General features: G+C 38.6%; 1 protein-coding gene and 1 pseudogene across 17 annotated transcripts in view; both read left to right on the forward strand.

Annotated features, from left to right (window-relative positions):
• Positions 1-16,443, forward strand: part of LOC116594363 (ankyrin repeat domain-containing protein 26-like) — a 636,289-nt gene that overhangs the window by 25,487 nt on the left and 594,359 nt on the right. For 12 of the 17 annotated variants that reach the window (XR_004287184.1, XR_004287183.1, XR_004287185.1 and 9 more), the window contains 4 exons: positions 2,263-2,369; positions 4,313-4,450; positions 6,531-6,598; positions 14,891-14,927. Coding sequence is in view for 13 of the 17 variants with exons in the window: in XM_032349687.1 (XP_032205578.1) it covers positions 2,263-2,369; positions 4,313-4,450; positions 6,531-6,598; positions 14,891-14,927 (350 nt within the window). In the remaining 4 variants the exon portion in view is untranslated. Of the gene's footprint in view, positions 1-2,262; positions 2,370-4,312; positions 4,451-6,530; positions 6,599-11,652; positions 11,703-14,890; positions 14,928-16,443 lie in introns of those variants that run through there. The other 5 variants (XM_032349696.1, XM_032349697.1, XM_032349688.1 and 2 more) reach the window with 5 other exon arrangements.
• Positions 14,939-16,383, forward strand: LOC116594371 (annotated as a pseudogene).

The raw sequence follows: 16,443 nt of genomic DNA on the forward strand, positions 1-16,443 counted from the left end.
ACCCAGTGGGGTAACTTGGGTGAGTGCGAGTGGGAGGAGAAAGCAGCAGGTTGCAGGCCCCGGGCACTCCAGGCCCCAAGGTTCTGAAGATGAGAGCACGGGGATCGGGTCATGACATCCTCCAGGGGCATCTACTTGTGCTCATAGCCACTCTGCCTGCCATGTCCCGCACTGGGGTCTCCCATTTCACAGAGTGGTTCCTGCTCAGCATTGTGTAGGTCCTCAGGGGGTAGTAGCTGTGCATGGGGAGTCGAGGGGGACCGCACTCACTCTTCCACTTGTTATTTCTTTGACATGTCTTACCTCCTACCACTGCCCTTAAGGAAGCACTGTTGGTTCACATAGATAGGGTCAATTTTTCAAACGTAGAAGCTCGAGCACTCCCTGAATGCAAATATTTTGAAATAACTTGTCTAAGATTTCACTTTATTTTTATTTTTTAATTTTTTTTTTCTTGAGCGCACTTTTTCGAAATACATTTTTGTAGGGACTGTAAAGAAAGAAAGCAGGAAGAAAGCATATATACAGACTTATAAGAAGAGAAGCATGTTCTTCACATAGCAGGAATTTTTATGCCTTGGCTTCTAACCCAAGTAGTAATTCTGAGTAATTTTACATGGAATATGTCTTATTCTGCTCTAAGACCATGATCTAGTTATAGGGATAGAGAAGTGATCTATGTATGATTCAGTTGATATTAATACTAGTCTTTGATACATTTTATTCTTAAATGCAGCAATTATCTACAATTGGTTATAGTTACTAAGTTTTAGTTAACCCAAGTGTTGATTTTCTTCAAGTTTTGGAAGAGGCCGGCTTTGGCTAACAATGCTGTAAACTGTCAAGTCAGTTATTCGAAGTTTTAAGATTTCACTTTATGAACCTTTTTTAAAGATTTTATGTATTTGAGAGAGAGTGTGAGAGCGAACACACATGAGTAGGGAGGAAGGGCAGAGGGAGAGGGAAAAGTAGGGGAGGCGGATGCAGGGCTGGATCCCAGGATCCTGGGAATCTGACCTGTGCCAAAGGCAGATGCTTAACTGACTGATCCACCCAGATGCCCCAGAGCTGCTCTTTTATTTTTTTTTTTTTAAAGATTTTATTTATTTATTTGTCAGAGAGAGAGAGCGAGCGAGAGCGAGCACAGGCAGACAGAGTGGAAGGCAGAGTCAGAGGGAGAAGCAGGCTCCCTGCGAGCCACCCAGGCGTCCCCAGAGCTGCTCTTTTAATTCAGAGTCCGTCTCCTTAGTGACCCATTTGGAGCAAGAGTGCTTTATGTTGACATGTGGGTTCCTGATACCATTGATAGAAGAGAATCAAGCATGTTGATATAGCCTGGAGAAAAGCCTCACCTTTATTGGAAAGCTCTCGACACTGTATCCCTGAAACTCTAATTTCTGAAATGTTAATGTTTGCCCGGAAAAGTATTGTCAAATGGGGATAAGCAAATTTAAACCGATTTCTTTTGCGCTAGAGATAATGTGCAGTTCTGTAATATTTCTTAAACATAGAGGATCATTGAATCTTTCTGTTGAGGCACAATCCTCCCCTTCCAGCAAAGTATATGTTCTTTGGAATATAATTTAAGAAACACTACTCTGGAGATAATCATTTAGGCTGTTAACTCAGTAAAAATACTTTAAGCTCTTACAGCTGTGTTTTAGAGTTTGGAGATATAGAGATAAAAAATAGTCCCTTCCTTCAAGAAGCTCTTGGTTTCGATGGGTGCAATAAAATAAGTGGAGTATACAGTGATAAATTCTGTGATAGAAGCCGAGATTCTTGGAACTGGTCAATGTTTGAAGTAAGATTTGGAGAATGAGTACAGTTAACCTGTTGAAGAGGTGGAGGAGGGCTATTTAACTTAATTTAATTTATTTTTTTAAAAATATTTATTTATTTGAGAGAGTGAGAGTGGGAGAGAGATGTGAGCAGAGGGGTGGGGCAGAGGGAGAAGGAGAAGCTGACTCTCTGCTGAGCAGGGAGCCTGACCTGGGGCTGGATCCCAGGACCCTGGGCTCAGGACCTGAGCTGAAGGCAGAAGCTCAGACTGAACCACCCAGGCCCCCTGAGGAAGGCTGTTGTAAAGGGAAGGAGCAGCTGGTGAAAGCACAGGGGTGAGGGGTGGTGGGGAGTGGGGAGGGTGGGGAGGTGAGAGTACTTACTTATGTGTTTAAGTTTAGAGGATCCTTTATAGGTTTTAAAATTCAGTATGGAAATATGTAATTTTATAAATTATAAATTGTTTTTACACTTCTACAGTTCGAACTCACACCTTTTTTGCTTGCTGTAAATGAAAACAAACACCAAATGGTGGAATTGTTAATTGGAAAAAAAGCAGATGTACATGTGGTTGATAAGTCAAAAAGGTATAGTAGTTTTTTTTTTTAAACCTTATATTGTTCTAGGATGGTAATAATTTAGTCAGAAGGATTAACTTAATAAGAAGAGGATTAATTTATAATTATATAGTGAAAAATGTTGACATGTCATCAGTTAGGCAGAAAGCAATTATTCTGATGAGGCTACATGAAGAACAGTATACGCAGAATTTATATTCCTTCCTATTATTGACTGATGTGATCTGCAGTCTTTTTTTTCTGCCATGTGATTTTATGTTAGCTAAATGGGTTTCATTAGTTTTATTACAAAGTGTGGACTCCTTTTATTTTATGAAACAATACTGAACTTCTTAACCCTTTTATAGTTTTTTTGGAAACGTCTACTTCATACATATTTTCCTTAAAAGATGCATATTAAACATAAATAGGAGTTGTTTTATCTTTTGAATGATTCCTTGCTTTATTTATTTATTTTTTTAAAAAGATTTTATTTATTTATTTGACAGACAGAAATTATAAGTAGGCAGAGAAGCAGGCAGAGAGAGAGGAGGAAGCAGGCTCCCTGCTGAGCAGAGAGCCTGATGTGGGGCTCGATCCCCAGACCCTGGGATCATGACCTGAGCCGAAGGCAGAGGCTTTAACCCACTGAGCCACCCAGGCACCCCTAATTCCTTACTTTTTTTTTTCTTTTTTAAAAAGATTTTAGTTATTTATTTGACAGAGAAAGATTGCAAGTAGGCAGAGAGGCAGGCAGAGAGAGAGAGAGGAGAAAGCAGGCTCACCACCAAGGAGAGAGCCTGATGCGGGGCTCGATTCCAGGACCCTGGGATCATGACCTGAGCTGAAGGCAGAGGCTTTAACCCTCTGAGCCACCCAGGTGCCCCCTGATTTCTTACTTTAAATTGCCTTTTTTTTTTTTTTTAAAGAATGCTGATGTTAGATGATCCCTAAGTGATTATTAATTACTATTACCAGATAGTGTGGGCTTATCATCCTTTGTCATGTTCCATGTATATATATATGGGATATATATATATATATATATATGGAATATATATATATATATGGAAAAAAATATATATTTTTTTCCATTGGTAAGGGTAGAAGGATGAAAGATAACTTTAATTGAATTGATTTTACTTTTAATGAGGACAAATCATAGGTTGATGATAAAGAGAAAAGAGATGGACTTTAGATAGACACAAGACTAGGTTTAATTCCTTTCCTACTTGCTGGGTGTGTGACTCTGGAAACATTACTTATCATCACCAGATACGTTCTCTGATATGAAAAGGAGGATAATATATCCTTCAACGGTTGTTGTGTGTAAATAATATCTTATTATATAGTATTTAATTTAGTGCCTTACACATGCTTATCTTATCATTAATTGCAACTATGACTCTTTTATTACTGTTAGTATGAATACAGTTATTTTGAGACTGCAAATAGCTTTTTTTTTTCTCATTTTTTTTTTTTTAAGATTTTGTTTTTTGAGAGAGAGAGCATGAGCAGGGGAAGGGGTTAGAGCAGGGAGCCAGACATGGGGCTCAATTCCAGGACCCTAAGTTCATGACTGAGCTGAAGGCAGACGCTTAAATGACTGAGCCACCCAGGCACCCCTGCAAATAACTTTTTATACAGACCTGTCCTCTAGAAGACTTGGAAGTACACTGAATCAGCTTAAGGAAGAAATGGGGAATTCTTTTTAAAAAGAATTTAGCATAGTTTCTTGTTCATCAGATGACTTTAAATTAGCAACTTCTACTATCATACCCAGGTGGGACAAGAGGCTTCTTTTTTGTCCTTTAATTTTAGCCGTGGAGGGAATTTACAAAGATAAACACTTGAACATGTTAGTGGTCAATTCTGTACCGACAGGCAAGATATTAACCTGGGAAAGTATATGAAATTTGCTGTTTAGATACCTCTGAGTTCCTAAGGGTGAAGTTATGTCTCTGTTATTTTAGAACAGCCCTCATGCTTGCTGCAACTTCTAAATCTCCAGATGTAGTCAGGCTTCTTCTTCAGCAAGGTGTTAATACCTCTTCTCGAGATGAATGTGGATGGACGGCAGAAGACTATGCTGTTTTTGGTGGATTTGATGTGTAAGTGTGTACATTAAAATGTTAGTTGTCACTAAACTGAAGTTTAAAATAATTTAACTCTTAGTTCTTATGTAGTGGTTGAGAGTTCATAGTTTGATTTGGGCAACGTTGGGATGGCAGTGAGTTAGCCCACGTCATTTGCCAGAAACCAAGACAAAGGCAAGACTAGTTAGCAATAACAACGGGTGCAGGATTCTTTATCTCAGGACTATTGAGACGTTTATCTTATAGGGATATCTTTACTGTATTTGTGTCATTCCAAGGATAACTGTTATGCATGGGGTACAAAGAATGTTACCTTTGGGTTTTTTTTTCCTTCCTGTTTCCCTCCCTTCTTCCCTCTCTTCCTCCCTTCCTTTCTTTGTAGATTTTATTTATTTATTTCAGAGATGGGCAGGGCAGGGACAGAGGAAGAAGCAGATTCCCTGCTGAGCAGGGAGCCTGACATGGGGCTCAATCCCAGTCCCCCAAGACCGTGACCTGAGCTAAATGCAAATGCTTAACCAAGTGCCAAGTGAGCCACCTGGGTGCCCCAACATCCGACATCTTCTTTTTTTTTTTTTTCCTAACTTGTTACTTGGGTCTTGAGATGTTCAGTTTAGTAGAAAACCCTGTACTTTCCCTTGAGGGTTATCTCGTATACGTTCCCGCTTGAATTTTGCAAGAACCTAAGGAGTTCCCTAAGACCAAAGAGACCATCCTCTTTGGCAAGTCATTTGGAGGGAAGAAAAGGACATTCTTACGATCCCTTGTTTCCTTTGATACTGTTGCTGCAACATTGCTGTGTAGCACCTTGGTGACTCAGTGGTTATATGACTGTCTTTGGCTCAGGTCATGATCCTGGAGTCCCAGAATCGAGTCCCCCAACTGGCTCCCTGCTCAGCGGGGAGTCGTCTTCTCCCTCTGAACCTCCCCGCTCTCATGTTTTCTCTCTCCCTCTCTCATTCTCTCACTCAAATAAATAAATAAATAAATAAATATCTTTAAAAAAAGAAAAATGAAGATTTTATTTTTTGAGAGAGAGAGAGAGTGAGAGCATGAGCAGGGAGAGGGCTTAAAGCAGGGAGCCAGACGTGGGGCTCAATTCCAGGACCCCAAGATCATGACGGAGCTGAAGGCAGACACTTAAATGACTGAGCCACCCAGGCACCCCTGCAAATAACTTTTTATACAGACCTGTCCTCTAGAAGGCAATTTTTTTTTTCCTGCTGTCTGGTTATGATTGACCTTTGCTCCCAGGATGCCCTTGCTGATCCGCATTCCTGTCTTCATGGAGACCCACAATGAGACTTCAAAGTTACAACATTTTTTAGTTTACAACATATGCTTATATGCTCAGCTGCTATTCCAAAGCACCAGCACCCTGTTCTGGCCGCTGGGCCCCCTGGCTTTAGCCACACACACACACACCCTTCCCTTCACACTAAAAGCCTTACGTGAAGCCCATATGTTCGTGCAGACCTTCATAATGAAGTACCATTTAAGGATTTTGCTTGTCTATCCTGCTAGTAGATGGTAGTTGGGACCCTTCTAAGCTCTTAAAGAGGTTCAAATAATGCTACAGGAAGAGCCTGGGCTTTCCTTTCTCCTTTGTTACTAGGCCTGTATCTCAAGCCTGCTTTAAATCCCGTGGAGTGCCTTTTCTTATGAGGTGATGAAAGGTCTCATACTGACCTTCCCAGAGTGGTGGGCGTCACCTTTCCCAAGAGGTCATGTTTTGGGTATAATATTTCATTAAATCCTCTTAACAACCTTGTTAAATAAGGCAGTTAGATGCCTGTTTTATAGAGGAAGACTTGAAGCCAAAGAGAAGTGGCTCGTCCAAGAGCAAATAGCTGTGGTTATAGAGTTAGGACCACTGAGTTCAAGACACGTTCCATTATGGCAAGCTAACACTACTAATTGCTAAATTACTACTTCATGACTGGTTCACCTTACTTTGAAGTATATGGGGTAATTTAAGTTTTGATATTAGCTCTGATATTATTCAAAATACTCTTATGAATTTTATATATTTGGTAAATATTTTTCATATCAGTATTAAAATAGTAACATTGTTTATCACCCTTTTTATATGTAGCAATCGCCAAATAATTGCCCAACATAGAGAAGAAAGACTTAAAAATTTTTCGCAAAATAACAATCCAGGTAAGACTTTTCAGAGTGAAGTACTTTTGGTGGTCACATAGATGAAGTCAGAGCAAGGAAGTTTTGATTATGAAAGAGCAGTGGGAAAAAAAAACCCGTTGTGTAAATTGCATAAGCTCACTTTCTTGCTTTCTTCCTTTCTTTCTCTCTCTCTCTCTCTCTCGATTTTATTTATTTGACAGAGAGAGTGAGAGAGCACAGGCAGAGGGACAGGGAGAAGCAGGTTTCCCACTGAGCAGGGAGCCCCATGTTAGACTCAGTCCCAGGGTCCAGGGATCTTGACGTGAGCTGAAGGCAGATGCTTACCCAACTGAGCCACCCATGGGGCTCTATTTTTTTTCTTTCTTAATTTCTTTCTTAATAGTCTAGTATTCAGAATTATTTAAGAAGTTAAATACTGTCATGAACAATAGGAACAAATCCATGAGAGAGACTGGACTCCAGGAAACAAACTGAGGGTTACGGAAGGGAGGGGTTGGGGGTATGGGGGAACCGGGTGATGAGTATTAAGGAGGGCACGTATCGTGATGAGCACTGGGTGTTATACGCAGCTAATTAATAATTGAACACTACATCCGAAACTTACGATGTAGTATATGCTGGCTAACTGAACATAATTAAAAAAAAAAGGTACCTCAGTGTGAACAACAACGAAAAAGGAAGTTAATTGTAGGTAATTTAAAATATGAGACATTATTGTCTGAAAAGAAATTTATTATTTTAGTCATGACCCCTAAAATCCCTTATATCTTTGTGTAAATAAGAGAAATTTTTAAGTTAGTATGTTTTATGTTTCCTCTATAAGCGTATTAAAACAACTTGAACTTGTTATGAAAATGGATCTTTTAATTTTTACAAGTGGATTACATTTAATAAGTATTATTACATACTGATTTGTCTCAAAAAAAAGGAGCTATCCTTAAAACTGGGAACTCTACAGTACCTTCCTGGTACCATAGACAAATGGCAAGCAAAAAGAACTGGAAAACTTAGCTAGTATGCAGCAGTACCAATGAGACTGTTTTTTTTCTTTAAAGGTGACTGTCTGGTACAGAAATCAGAAAAGAAATGCCTTGAGAAACATAGGTTGTTTTACATATTGTTATGTCAACAAGATATCACAATTAACAACTTCATTTCTCATTAAAGAGAATGAGATATGTTGACTTTATTAGAACACCGTTTTCTTCTGTTTGTTGCACAATTGTCATAATACTATAATTTTGTTTGAACACATTACTCTGTTGCTATTAGTAAAAAGATTATCATAACAAAAATTCAAATGGGGCAACTCTGAGGCTCAACAGATTATAATAAAAGCAGAAAAATGGTTCACAATAACAAAAATGCTACCATTGCTCCCTAGATGTGGCACCTAGTGCATTGTACAATCTGAAATGTATGAAGAAACCTTTAACTTAGTAGACTTTTATCAAAGAAAATCTGTATCAAGAAAATCTGGTTTGGTTTTGCAATTTACTCATTTTCATTTGTTCACTTAGCAAATAACTGTCAAGTGTCTTTAGCTACTGTCACTCTGATGTAGAATACAAACATTCAAAAAACACAATCCTTGCCCTCGAGGAGTTTGTTATTATCATTGTCATTTTATTATTTACTCTATTTTTACTACTTGATTTTTATTATTTACTTTACTTTATTCCGTGCTTACTATGTGCCAGAGTCCCCTAGTGCTTATAATTATGATTGTTATGTTTTTATTGGTACTTAATATGTAAGTTGATAGTGAGGAATTAGAGTTTTAGGAGAGTGGGTAGAATTTAAGGTAAGTATGCAGACTGAGTAGTAAGTTTGCCAGCTAAAGAGGCAGAAGAACCATGTTTGGCAGGAGGAATGTCCATCAAGATTACATGTTTTGCAGAGGGAACAGCAGTGTGGACGCTCAGATGTATGAGTGAACTTCGGAGCACTTATGAGCAGTTCAGTTTTGCTGGTGCAAAAAGTGTGCTATGGGAATGGTTGGAATGAGTGAATACTTAGCTAAGGCAAGCTAATGAAAGTTTTTCAGTACCATAGAAAGGTGTAGATCTTACCATGTAGACCTTGGGAAATTTATCAGGTCGAATGCTTTAAGCTGCAAATAACAGGTGACTTATAATAGTGACTAAAACAGGGCCACCTGGATGGCTTAGTCAGTTACACGTTGACTCTTAGTTTTAGCTCAGGTCACAGTCTCATGGGTCATGAGATCAAGCCCCACATTCCACAGGGCTCCATGCTTAGCATGGAGTCTGCTTGATGATTCTCTTCCTCTGCCATTCTCCCATTCGTGCACTCTCTCTTGCACGCGTTCACTCTCTCTCAAATAAATAAATCTAAAAAAAGCAAACCAAACCAAACAGTGACTAAAACGGTAGGAACCAGAATTGGTTTTGATGGTTCAGTGATGTCACCAGGATCCCAGTTGTCTCTTTTTAGCTTTGAGGTTGGCAATATTTTATATGTCCTTTCCTGATTGGCTAATTAGCAACAGTTTGAGGCATATTCTCACATGACAATATCCAGTGACTGGAAGGACTGTTTTTCTTTATATGTTTCTTTTCTTTTCTTTTTTTTTTTTTTAAAGGTTTTATTTATATATTTGACAGAGAGAGACAGGCAGAGAGGGAATACAAGCAGGGGGAAGTGGCAGAGGGAGAAGCAGGCCTCTTGCTGAACAGGGAGCCTGATGTGGGGCTGGATCCCAGGACCCTCGAATCATGACCCGAGCCGAAGGCTAACGCTTAACAACTGAGCCACCCAGGCACCCCATATGTTTCTTTTAAATAGGAAGAAAAATCAAGAGGCTTGCAGTAAATTTCCTCTAATATCTTATAAGCTAGGTTATATCACGTGCATGTTCCTAAACCAGCCACTGGTAAATCAGGTACTGTGATTAGCTTAGAATAGTAATTTCTCCTTTTGAAGCTGAGGTAAGGCCACCTTCTTCATGTTTGGGCCAATAAATATCTAAATAAAGTTGTGGTTCTCCAGCAAGTATTAAGACTATGGCATGGTTATTGGGGAGGGAACCAGCAGTATTTGATGTAGGGATTCACTGGAGAATGTGAAGCAGAAGGGTAACAAGATTAGATTTGAATTAGTGCCTTCTGGTTGTGGCACAAAATAGGCATCACCAAACTTTTTCTCTAAAGGGCCAGAAAGAGAATATTTTAGGCTTTGTGGTTTCTCAACTACAACTACCATTATAGTGTGAAAGCAGCTGTAGCAATACGCAGGTGAATAGCAAGAACCAACCATCTGGTTCTGTAAATAAAGTTTTATGGGGGCACAGGCACGTGACTGGTCTGACTTGGCCTGTGGCCATAGTTTGGTCACCCCTCATGTGGAGGATAGATTGGAAAAAAACCATGTAAAGAGACTAGAAGATAAAGGACGCTTATATTTCCTTAGTCTAGTATCAGTCCATTATGAAATGTTCACTTTTCTATACTGAAAAGTCAGGAGGCTCAGTTTATTCAATTTACAATGTTGTTCTTTTTCTAGACCTTATGTCTTTTTTAATTTAAAACTTAATTTTAATTTAAAACTTTTAAAAAGATTTTATTTATTTATTTTTAAAACTTTTTAAAAGATTTTATTTATTTGAGAGAGAGCACAAGTGGGGCAGAGGGGCAGAGGGAGAGGGAGAAGCAGACTCCCCATTGAGCAGGGAGCCTAGTACAGGGCTTGATCCCAGGACCCTGAGACCATGACTTGAGGTGAAGGCAGACGCTTAACTGACTGAGTCACCCAGGTGTCCCCTTTCTCATTTTTTTTGCTTAAAAATTTTTTTATCCATTTAATAAATAACAATATTAGTTGGTGGCTTTTTTTTTCCTTCTGAAAGTCATCACTTAAGAGCTCATGTTTGAGAGGGAAGTGGCAGGGGAAATATAAAGCAGAGATAGAAAAGAGGTATAGTTAGTACAATTTCATGATTATTAAATGTATAAAGGGGAGAGAGGGGGATGCCTGGGTGGCTCAGTTATTTAGTGGCTGCCTTCAGCTCAGGTCATGATCCCAGGGTCCTGGGATAAAGCCCCGCATTGGGCTCCCTGCTCCATGGGAAGCCTGCTTTTCCCTCTCCCACTCCTCCTGTTTGTGTTTCCTCTCTCACTGGGTTTCTCCCTGTCAAATAAATAAAATCCTAAAAAAAAAGGGGCACTTGGGTGGCTCAGTGGGTTAAATATCTGCCTTCAGCTTAGGTCATAATCCCAGGGTCCTGGGATCGAGCCCCACATTGCGCTCTGCTCAGCAGGGAGCCTGCTTCCCCCCCGCCTCTGCCTGACTCTCTGCCTACTTGTGATCTTTCCCTCTCTCTGTCAAATAAATAAAAAAAATCTTAAAAAAAAATCTTAAAAAAAAGGGGAGAGAGGAAATCTTAGAAGAGTTATAAGTTTCCAGGTTGTACACTAACATTTAAATTGGCCACAAAGAATGAGTAGGGCTTTATCGGAGTGCAGTGGGAATAGGGAAGACCAGGTATTTTCTGTACATGTTGAATTTGATGGAATATCCATGTAGTATATTGTATAACCAATGTAGTATATTTTCAGTAATTGGATAATTGAATACTAGGAGTTTCTAGCTGGAGATAGAGCATCAAGTTTGGAGGCGCTGATTTGAAATGATCTGATTAGAATTATTAGGCAAAGTCATAGCTTGGACAATGATTGAGCTTGTCCATGATGGAAAAGATATAGAAAGAGATGAAGGCCAGTGAGCAAAAGCCTGGGAATACCAATATATAAGGGGTGGATGGAGGTGTAAGACTTAGTAGAGAAGACGGATGAGTGGCTGGGGAAACATAGGAGAGGAATTAGAGGAAATGTTGTTGAAAAATTAAAAAAAAAATTTCAATACCAATTAATTGTATCAAATCACTAAAATAAGTTGGATTTAACTTTTAAAAGCTCATTGGTGGTAACCTTTTCAAAAGAACCATTTTTGAGTTGTAAGTTCTGTTATTTATGTGATTGGTACATTCTTTGTCCAAATGTGGAAAAATAACACATCAAGTAAGGTCCTCCCTAACTTTTTTGTAACTGTAGTACCTACCTGGACAGGGTCAAGTCAAGTCAAGTGGAAATGGTCTAGCGTGGTGAGTAGACTGGCCAACATTTTTCCATAATTGTCAAAACCTAGGGGTCAAGTGTGAGGAAAAGTGTTGTCTTTCTTACCTGTTTTGTGTAGAGATACTTGAGCCTTTCTTCAAGTCCTTGGTACACTCTCCTGAATGAATACTAGAACAAAAATCTGGAAGCAATAGGCAGGAAGCCACTGTCAGGCCCTATCTCTGATATGGAATCACGATGCAGCTGTATTTTGACAGTTTTAAATTTTGATCAGATATACTTTATACAGACCAGCAATTTGGGAGAAGCTGACCACTTTTAAGTATTTTATTGTAGGAAACTAGTATAATATCAAGGAGAAAATACAAGGTAACATGCTGAATATACTAGTTCAACCTTGCTAGGCATTCTGTGTCAGTAAAAAACGTCAGTACTGGACTATTTTTGTTAGTGCTGTCTCTCTCCATCCTCTTTCATTTGCCTTCTTCTGATATCTCCACTTTTACCGCTTTTTTCTGAATTTCATCTCTAAAGAAAGTGCTAAGGAAAACTGTCTTGGAATCTATCACTATTGGAACATATTTCTACTATATTTATATTTCCTTGTAACAGGCTACCGCATCTAAAATGTATTTCATATTTTGTTGTTTCTTATGCTAAACTTCTGTCACTGTACCACAGTGACAGAGTTAGTGATGATGTTTGGCCAAGATCGAAAGCATTTTCTGGATTGTCAGAAATTTTTACCTGTTAACAGTTTTAAAGTGACATGCTTTTATATTTTTTCAGGAATTGGTAAACTGTGGCTTAACAAGAATATGTGGCCAATTAGATTGACAAGTTTTTAACCCTCTCTCTATATAAGATAACTTCCTTTGTTTTCCCCCAAATGAGTACTGTTGATCTTTAATGAGCAAATCCACTATTTTCAGGGTAAAGTGGATAACTCATCCTACATTTTGAATGTAGTATTTCTGACTTTTTGACCAGTTTGTCAACAACTGCCTTTAATAGGTGAACTGTTTTTAATTCTATAAGAAATTAAGAAAAAGAGTCGAAACAAAAAACCTCTATAATCAATAGTTGATATTATACTGTTTATGATAGTTACATATTTTTCTATAATTATCCCAGTTACCTTATTGATTCATAACCACAACAAAAGTGAATTAAGCCCTATTTAGTTGGAGAAAATTTATGTGTCCTTTTAGGTTTTTTATAGGAAATTTTATACTGTAGAACATATTGGTAATCATCAGAATTCTCTTTTTTTCCCAATTAAAATAAGATTGTTGCTTGTTTCACATTATTTTCTGACATTATTTTGTCTATTCCTCTTATGCCTTTATTCAAATGGATAGAGAAATACAGGAATCTCCCAGGCAAATCCTAAGAAAAACAGATTCAAGGAAAGGTGTTCTGTGAAATAACCTTATAACTGTAATCGTGTCTTAAAACATCAACCTTAATCATAAAAATTGCATATGATGCATTGGTATTAGAGGCTCCCAAAATGACACCCAGGTTTGGTTATTTACTGGAAGAACTCACATGTCTCAGCATATTTGTACGCATGCCTGCGGTTTATTATGGTGAAATGATACAAAGCAAAATCAGCAGAGAAAAGGTGCATGGAGTAAAGTCTAGAGGAAGCCAAGTGCAGGCTTCTAAGAATCCTCTGCCTATGGGTGTGCTTAATTCCTCCAGCATTAAATCACGACAACTTGTGTGAGATGTTGTCTGCCAATACAAGAATATTATAGATACTCAGTGCCTGAAGTTTTCTTTAATTGATAATCATGTAGGCATCTTCTCCCTAGCATATATCAAAATTCCAGGTTCCCAGAAGGAAATCAAGTAATAAGTACTTGATAAATCACTTGGTTTGTACCAACACTTAGCAGTCTCAATGGACACCTTTTTTTTTCCTTCACAGTAAATAGACCTTATTTTTTACAGCATTTTCAAGTTCATTGCAAAATATTAGCAGGAAGTACAGAGTTTCCATTTACCGCATGTTCCTCTACACGTGTGACCTTCCTTGTTGTCAACATCCTGAACCACAGTGGTACATTGTTATATTTATATTAGCTCATCTTTATCATCCACAGTCCATAATTTACATCAGGGTTCATTCTTGGTGTCATACATTCTATGGGTTTTAACAAATGTGTGATGACACGTATCTATCATGTGGTATCACATAGAATAGTTTCACTGCCTTAAAAGTTCTCTGTGCTGTGCCTGTTCATCCCTCCCTTTGCTGCAACCCTTATCTCCTAACTTAAAAAGTTTTACTTTTACCAGAATGTCATATAGTTGTAATCATACAGTGGATATCTTCTTGAATGTTTAAAAAATTAAAATTCCGAGGTAATTGAATATAGTGATTCAAGATAATCTTTGTCCTTTGTTATGTTCATCAGTGTAGGATCTGATGACATATGCCTTATAGACTGAAAAAGTGTGATTTCTACAAACGTTTGTCACGTAGTGGGGAGGGTTGAGAACAATGACATCATATCCTACTACCTAGCACTAATCTTTGGTACCATTCTGGTCTAAGAGGTAGATCCAGATAGACTCTCCAGCAATGAAAGTAGGTTGTCTCAAGAGGTTATACTTTATAGAACCAGAATCACTAAAAGCTTTCATACTTACCTTGCAATTGGAAATAAGGCCAGACAGAGTCTGTTTGCTATGTTTTGCCATGCTGCAAAGTAGAGTGGCTGTAGACCAAACTTTGTGACGAGGTGTTTCACCCCAAACTTAACAGCCCCTGCTGGAGATCTGGAGAAGTTCTGTTGTGTTACAGCAAAATAAGTATAGTCTCTTTTAACTGCGCCTCATAGTGAAAGTCCTGAAGAATCCAGAAGAATCCTGACATTGTCAGTCTATGATGATGATTCTGCTAATGACACCATTTTCTGTCAGTCTCAAGGGTTTGGTTAAAATTGTGGTCATTATAAACATCCACTTGTAGGTATCAAATTCTGATGGATACCATTCTTTTCTTCCATTTGGTAAATGTAGAGGAGAAAGTAAGATTTCTTAGCGAGTTAATTGCCTGCCAATAGTATAATTAATATTCACTCCAGTGTGGTTGCCAGGTATGGTCCCGAAGAATACTTTTTAATACAACATCAGTCTTACACTTTGAATATTCTGTATTTTTCTGTTGTTGATTTAAAATGTACTTTGCTTTTTTCTTTAGTGACGAATAAGACTTTTGAAGAAGACTCTTTAAGCAGGTAGGATTTTTGTGGATTTTTTTTTTTTTTTACAAATTCTGTGTTAACAAGGGAATGCAGAGAAAAGCATTTGTTGAGAGTTCTACTGTGTGCTAGGCACTATATTATGTGCTTGCCATTTATTACTTATATAGTCATTACAATAGCATCACAAAGTAGATGTGCTGTTACAGTCTATTTTTTCATTAATTAGCTGTGGTTCAGGAATTTGATTAATTGACCTATGATTCTGTAGTTAAAGAGTAGCAGACCCAGAAACTGCCACTGTTGCTAACAAGAGCTTGAACGCTGTGAATTTTCGGTCTTTCAGGGGGCCATGGTGCCCCCCGTGAGGCATAAGAAACTAGTCAGTTACTCACAGTTTGAAAATTCTGGCAGCGATGATGACTTTGTTTCCGTAACCACACCTTTGAATAAGAAGCCCAGAACAACACCAAAGGAGTTAATACTAGAAACAAGGAAACCTAAACTGAAGAATCTCCAGAAAGAAGATATCCCACTACAAGAGAAAACCCCTAAAAAAGGATGGCTTTAGGTGAGGAACTCTACCAGCGAGACTTAGAAGTGGCGCTAGCTTTATCAGTGAAGGAACTTCCAGCGGTCACCATTGATGTGTGAGATACAAGCACCAAAAAAATGTGGCAGCAGCGAAAATGGGATAATGACTAAGGCTCCCCATCTCTCCGATTGCAGTGTAGCCAGTGATGATTTAGATTTGGGTAAGCTTACCGAGGAAGATGATGTGTGCGGTGCTCAAGGGAAAAGAAAAGCAGCATCAAAAACTGTGGTACAACAGAGGAAGAGTCTTTCGGAGGCAGTGATGGCGGTAGTGCTGACGACTCTGAACCAACCTGCTGGTGGAGAGTCTGAGGATGAGTCTGATTTTAGGGAGAGTGAAGATGATGATGTGAACTTCACTGTGGGAGAAAATAAAGTGGAAGAAATTAAAAAGAAAGAAGTGAAGGTAAAATCCCCAGTTGAAAAAAAGGAGAAGAAACCTAAATCCAAACGTGATCCAAAGTCACTTTGGAAGTGACTTCAAGAAACTGTGCTCCAGCTGCCCTGAAATCAGAATCTCAGCCTTTACCAAAAAAGGCTTTATCAGTGAAGAGGCCATTCGGAAACCATTACAAATATGCAAACCTTCAGCTGGAAGCAGAAATCCTAAGTAGATGCCCCCAGCGCTGTCTGGAAGCAGCAGCAGCAGCAACAGCAGCAGGAGCCCACTGGCAGGGGTGTCTGTTAAGTCTCCAAATCAGAGTCTCTGCTTTGGCTTGTCAAGATTAGCACAAGTGAAACCTTTGCATCCAAATGCTGCTAGTAGCTAAGTGTGGTAGTCAACAAAGGTTTGATTAAGAGAATAAGAGTTTTACAAGTGTGTTTATTTTTGAATTGTGTTTCTGTTTAAGAAGTATCATAATATAAAGGAATCCTTTAACGTAAAAAAAAAAAAAAATGAGTAGTAGACCCACGATTTGACTGTCAGCCTGCGTGACTCCCACATCGATTCTTTTGT

Source organism: Mustela erminea, chromosome 6 (assembly GCF_009829155.1).
Source record: "Mustela erminea isolate mMusErm1 chromosome 6, mMusErm1.Pri, whole genome shotgun sequence".
In the NCBI taxonomy this organism is placed as follows: domain Eukaryota; kingdom Metazoa; phylum Chordata; class Mammalia; order Carnivora; family Mustelidae; genus Mustela; species Mustela erminea.